The 4,057-nt window shown below is 31.9% G+C and overlaps 1 protein-coding gene across 1 annotated transcript; it reads right to left on the reverse strand.

The window, feature by feature from the left end:
* Window positions 1-1,985: 1,985 nt before the first annotated feature.
* LOC11423294 (anthranilate N-methyltransferase) lies at window positions 1,986-3,722 on the reverse strand. Its single transcript, XM_003626566.4, has 4 exons — window positions 3,195-3,722; window positions 2,798-3,108; window positions 2,649-2,713; window positions 1,986-2,446 (listed from the first exon to the last, which is right to left on the reverse strand). Exons 1-4 carry the CDS (start codon window positions 3,647-3,649, stop codon window positions 2,150-2,152), a joined length of 1,128 nt encoding a protein of 375 aa, XP_003626614.1. The 5' UTR covers window positions 3,650-3,722; the 3' UTR covers window positions 1,986-2,149.
* Window positions 3,723-4,057: the final 335 nt, after the last annotated feature.

A 4,057-nucleotide genomic window follows, 5' to 3' on the forward strand; every position in this document is an offset into this window, starting at 1 on the left:
GTCAAAATTGACCCAACTAAGGGGTTCAAAGATCGCTTTCGATGACATGTTTTTATGTTTAAAAGAATATGATTTAATTGTAATTTGCATAGTTTTAAAACTCGGACCAGCCATCGACTCGGTGAAAGTAGTGGGTCACTAGATCATTGGTCGAACTACTGAATCATTTGTCGAACCGCATGAAAGAATCGGATGACTCGATCATTTCACTCGATCTAATCTTTGTATTAAACAAGTTGACTCGGTCTAGACAAATGAAAATAACACTAATAAATATTAAAGAAATCATCCAATAAATTAAGATAATTTCTCAAATTTTAAGTCTAACGACTATAACATAATTATCTTATCAAACACATAAATTAATTATAATATAGTTATGAGTATAATAAATTTGAAACACTTATTTTTACTATATATTATCAAGATAAAAATAAATTGAAATAAAAAAAGTGAGAAAATATACATGTTAAAATTTGAATTAAAGCATGTATAATCATAATGTCAAAAAAAAAAAAATAGAAGCATATTTACTCACAACATTTGGTATTTTAAATATATATAGCTAATAACATCCAAAAACTATCACAACTAAGCGAATGCTGCTGTGGTGAAGAGAAGCCCATGACATATTCATGTCTCGATCCATGGCAGGGGTTGTTTTCTTTTTTTTTAATATATAAAATAGCTGTTCATTCAATAAAAAACATTGACCCGATCCGCTCAGAAATTTGCCGGTTCGTCCGTTTTAAACCGGTTTGGCCGATTCACACCGATTCAATAACATGACCGATCCAACTTGGCAAATGGACCGGTTACCCTTCCGGTTCACGGTTGGACCGATCCAACCGGCCGGTCTGGTCCGTTTTCAAAACTATGGTAATTTGATTGATTTCTATATTGAGTCTGAACCAATTTATAATATATAACATTTTATTTTTGAAGAAAAAAAATGTTATATATTATATTATGATGCGGCTTTCTATTTTATGTTTTAAGCATATAAAATAGTGTAAAAATAGATTGCATTAAACTAATGATTATATTTTAGTGCAAAATTAATAAGTATTGTTAAAAAAAACACTAAAGATAATATAATAATCTTATGTCTAATAAAAAAAGAATTTTAAATTCAACCCGGTCCAATGAGGTTTAAGTCCAAAAGTAACAGTTGGATTTCAATTTTCTTTTTTGTTTTATTAATAATCTACATATGAACACCTCTAACAAACCTTGGCACCAACAGTCACAAGATAAAGTTTTTGTTTAGGTAGAAACAGAAACACATGTCAATAATAATAGAAGAATGTTACCCCACCACTCCTTTTATTTGGATTGATTAGAATATAAAGTCGGGTGGAAAAAGTGGTGATAGTCTGTCTGTCTGTCTGCTTGACTTGCTTTTGATTCTTTCTGGGTGGGTGGAAATGTGGAATAGTATAGTATACATACAATTTTGAATTTTGATATTTTAAGCCATTCCAAAGACTAAATGAACGGTAATTTGCGCGTGAAAAGAAGAGATTAGATGGAAATATATGGTTAAGCAAAGAAACAAGAATACAATTACATGTCAATTTGCAAGTTTATCGTTGAAGTTTTGTATATATGTGTGTGTGACAATCACGTAATTATCCTGCTCATTTGTTTATTCAACGTAACACTGAAAATGCGTCAATTTGCAAAATCTTTTTAAGCAAATACAAGCATTTAACCATTTTCCAATGATTAGGACAAAAGTGACTAATTCCATAAAATAAAATGGCAAGTGGGTACGAAATAAACAAATTTAATAGAGATTACAAAAAATAAAATGAATTATAGAGTTAAAAATAGGTTAAATTCTTCTTTTTAAATAAGTGTATTGTTGTTTTGTGTTTTTCTCAAAGTTTAAATTTTTTTGGTATCAATTTGAGTGAGTTAGTTTGACTTGATAAAAAATGTCATTAAAATATAGGCAAATCAATGTTTGAGAAAAACTATTCTAGTTGCGAAATCATAAACTCATATTATTTTCAAAACATCATACACCTCCTTATTCCCTTAATTAGAATCAGTAAGAAAAAAAACATTCATTCTTAATGCACAAAGTATATATGTAAACATTTGTTTAGACACCCAAAGTTGAGCCAAAGACGTGGCTAGCAAGCTATTTAAAGAACTCCATAACCCACAATCCAGATACACAGCATATAGGTTTGATGGCACTAAATCCAGATCCTTTAGCCAATTCCTTGAATTCATGCTCAGTTCGCTCTTTTCCTCCTGGATTTTGAGTCATCATTAAAACATCAGACATGCAAGCAGTCTTTGCATTGGCTGTTGTCTCTGGCATAACAGGAAGGATTGTGTCCACCACAATAACCTTTCCATCCTCAGGAATAGCTTTGTAACAATTTTTCAACAGCTTCAAGCAATGTTCATCACTCCAATCGTGAAGTATCCACTGAAAAAATATTTATTCAAATTAAAGACAAAACTCTCATCTCAATCAATTTTAATATTGTAACTGTAATCATTTGATATCATGATTGTTCAAAATTCAAGTACAATATGAACGATGAACTCGATAATTACAACTGTTTTATAATTGGGTAGACAGGGAGCTAAATAGCTAATTATAGCAACTGCAGATTGTAAAAGCTTACCTTCATAAAAATGGCATCCCCAGCAGGAACGCTCTCAAACATATCTCCCCCCACATGTTCCACACCTTCATGAATGAATGAATGAATGAATATAAATTACTAATTTAATGCATAACATGCGTAGCACTTCACTTCTACTAGCTAGATACCTGGGTAGACAGGGGCATGTTGTAGTACATGAGGCAAGTCAAAATTAATTCCCTGAATATGTGAATATTTGGATGTGATTAATTTGAGGTTAATTCCAAGACCACCACCAACATCAACTAGCTTAGTTATGTGGTCAAAACCTTGATAACAATCAATAATCCTCTTCATGTTTATAGTTGTTGAATTAACCATAGCTTTGTTGAAAACATCATTGAACCTTGGGTCCACACGTGGATACTCAAACGCATGCATTCCATAAACCCTATTGAACGCTATTCCTCCTTCCATGATCGCTCCTTTTAACTCCGACCTGAATCAACTTCAGAGCTTATAATTAATAATTATTACTCTATTCTATAGTACATAATTAATTAATTAATTAAACGTAAAACTGACCAGCTTTGGTAGAAGACGTTGTCTAGAAGTAATGCCAAAGTGGGTCCCAAAGAGACACCATCAGCATCAGTCACAAAATATTTGGAGTGGTTTGAGAGGCTGTAGAATCTCTCAAGGGTTTGAGGATGTTGAGGAACATAGGAGTTTAGAATAGAGTGACTTGCCAACAACCTAAGAAGACGATCTAACATTGTTGCTGCTTCTGGGTTTTTGGTTCCAATCTTAACAGCAATATCATCTGCAGAGAGTTGTGCACCATTACCAGCTTTGGATAGGATGTCAAAGATCCCAAGATCAATAGCAGACCTCAAAGCCAATGGAACAACAATTGAACCTGTTAGTTGTGTGCAAAATTCAAGAGCATCGTTATCTTCTTTTTCTTCTTCTTGTTTAACAACATGTTTTTCTTTACCATTAGCAAGTGGTTGATTAGATTCTGTTGAAGGAGGTGCCATCTGAATTTTGAATGAATGAATCAAATAGATTAAGTTAATTTAAGATGAGATGAGTTTTTCTTCTTCTTGTGAACTTACTTATATAGAAAGAGAGAGGCGTAACCCAATGTCTCTCTTGTAAGTTTTTTGGAAAATATTAAAATACCTTAGTTTTTAATTACGACCTACAACTTTATTTTTCTCTCTCTATAAAGATGGATGGCAGCCATACACTCATAAATCATATTATTTTAACTTATATGAGCATTGGGCACAACCAGGGTCCAGTCCAGGGGTGGGCATGGTTATATTTCTTTTTAAAAAATTGTATCCAGATTTTTAAAAATAAAATATTTTTCAGAATTTTTTTTTTGTAGAAAAAATTTTAAAACTGTTTTTTTTTGGGGAAAAAAATATGACTTTTTTTAA

Source organism: Medicago truncatula, chromosome 7 (genome assembly GCF_003473485.1).
Source record: "Medicago truncatula cultivar Jemalong A17 chromosome 7, MtrunA17r5.0-ANR, whole genome shotgun sequence".
Classification (NCBI taxonomy): Eukaryota; Viridiplantae; Streptophyta; class Magnoliopsida; order Fabales; family Fabaceae; genus Medicago; species Medicago truncatula.

Bases quoted from the DNA above. Each gene is read 5' to 3' on its own strand.
- LOC11423294 (XM_003626566.4), bottom strand. From the start codon at position 3,649: ATGGCACCTCCTTCAACAGAATCTAATCAACCACTTGCTAATGGTAAA. The intron at 3,109-3,194 runs GTCAGTTTTACG...AAGTTGATTCAG, and splicing joins AACGTCTTCTACCAAAGCTG to GTCGGAGTTAAAAGGAGCGA. The intron at 2,447-2,648 runs GTAAGCTTTTAC...ATATTTTTTCAG, and splicing joins GGGATGCCATTTTTATGAAG to TGGATACTTCACGATTGGAG.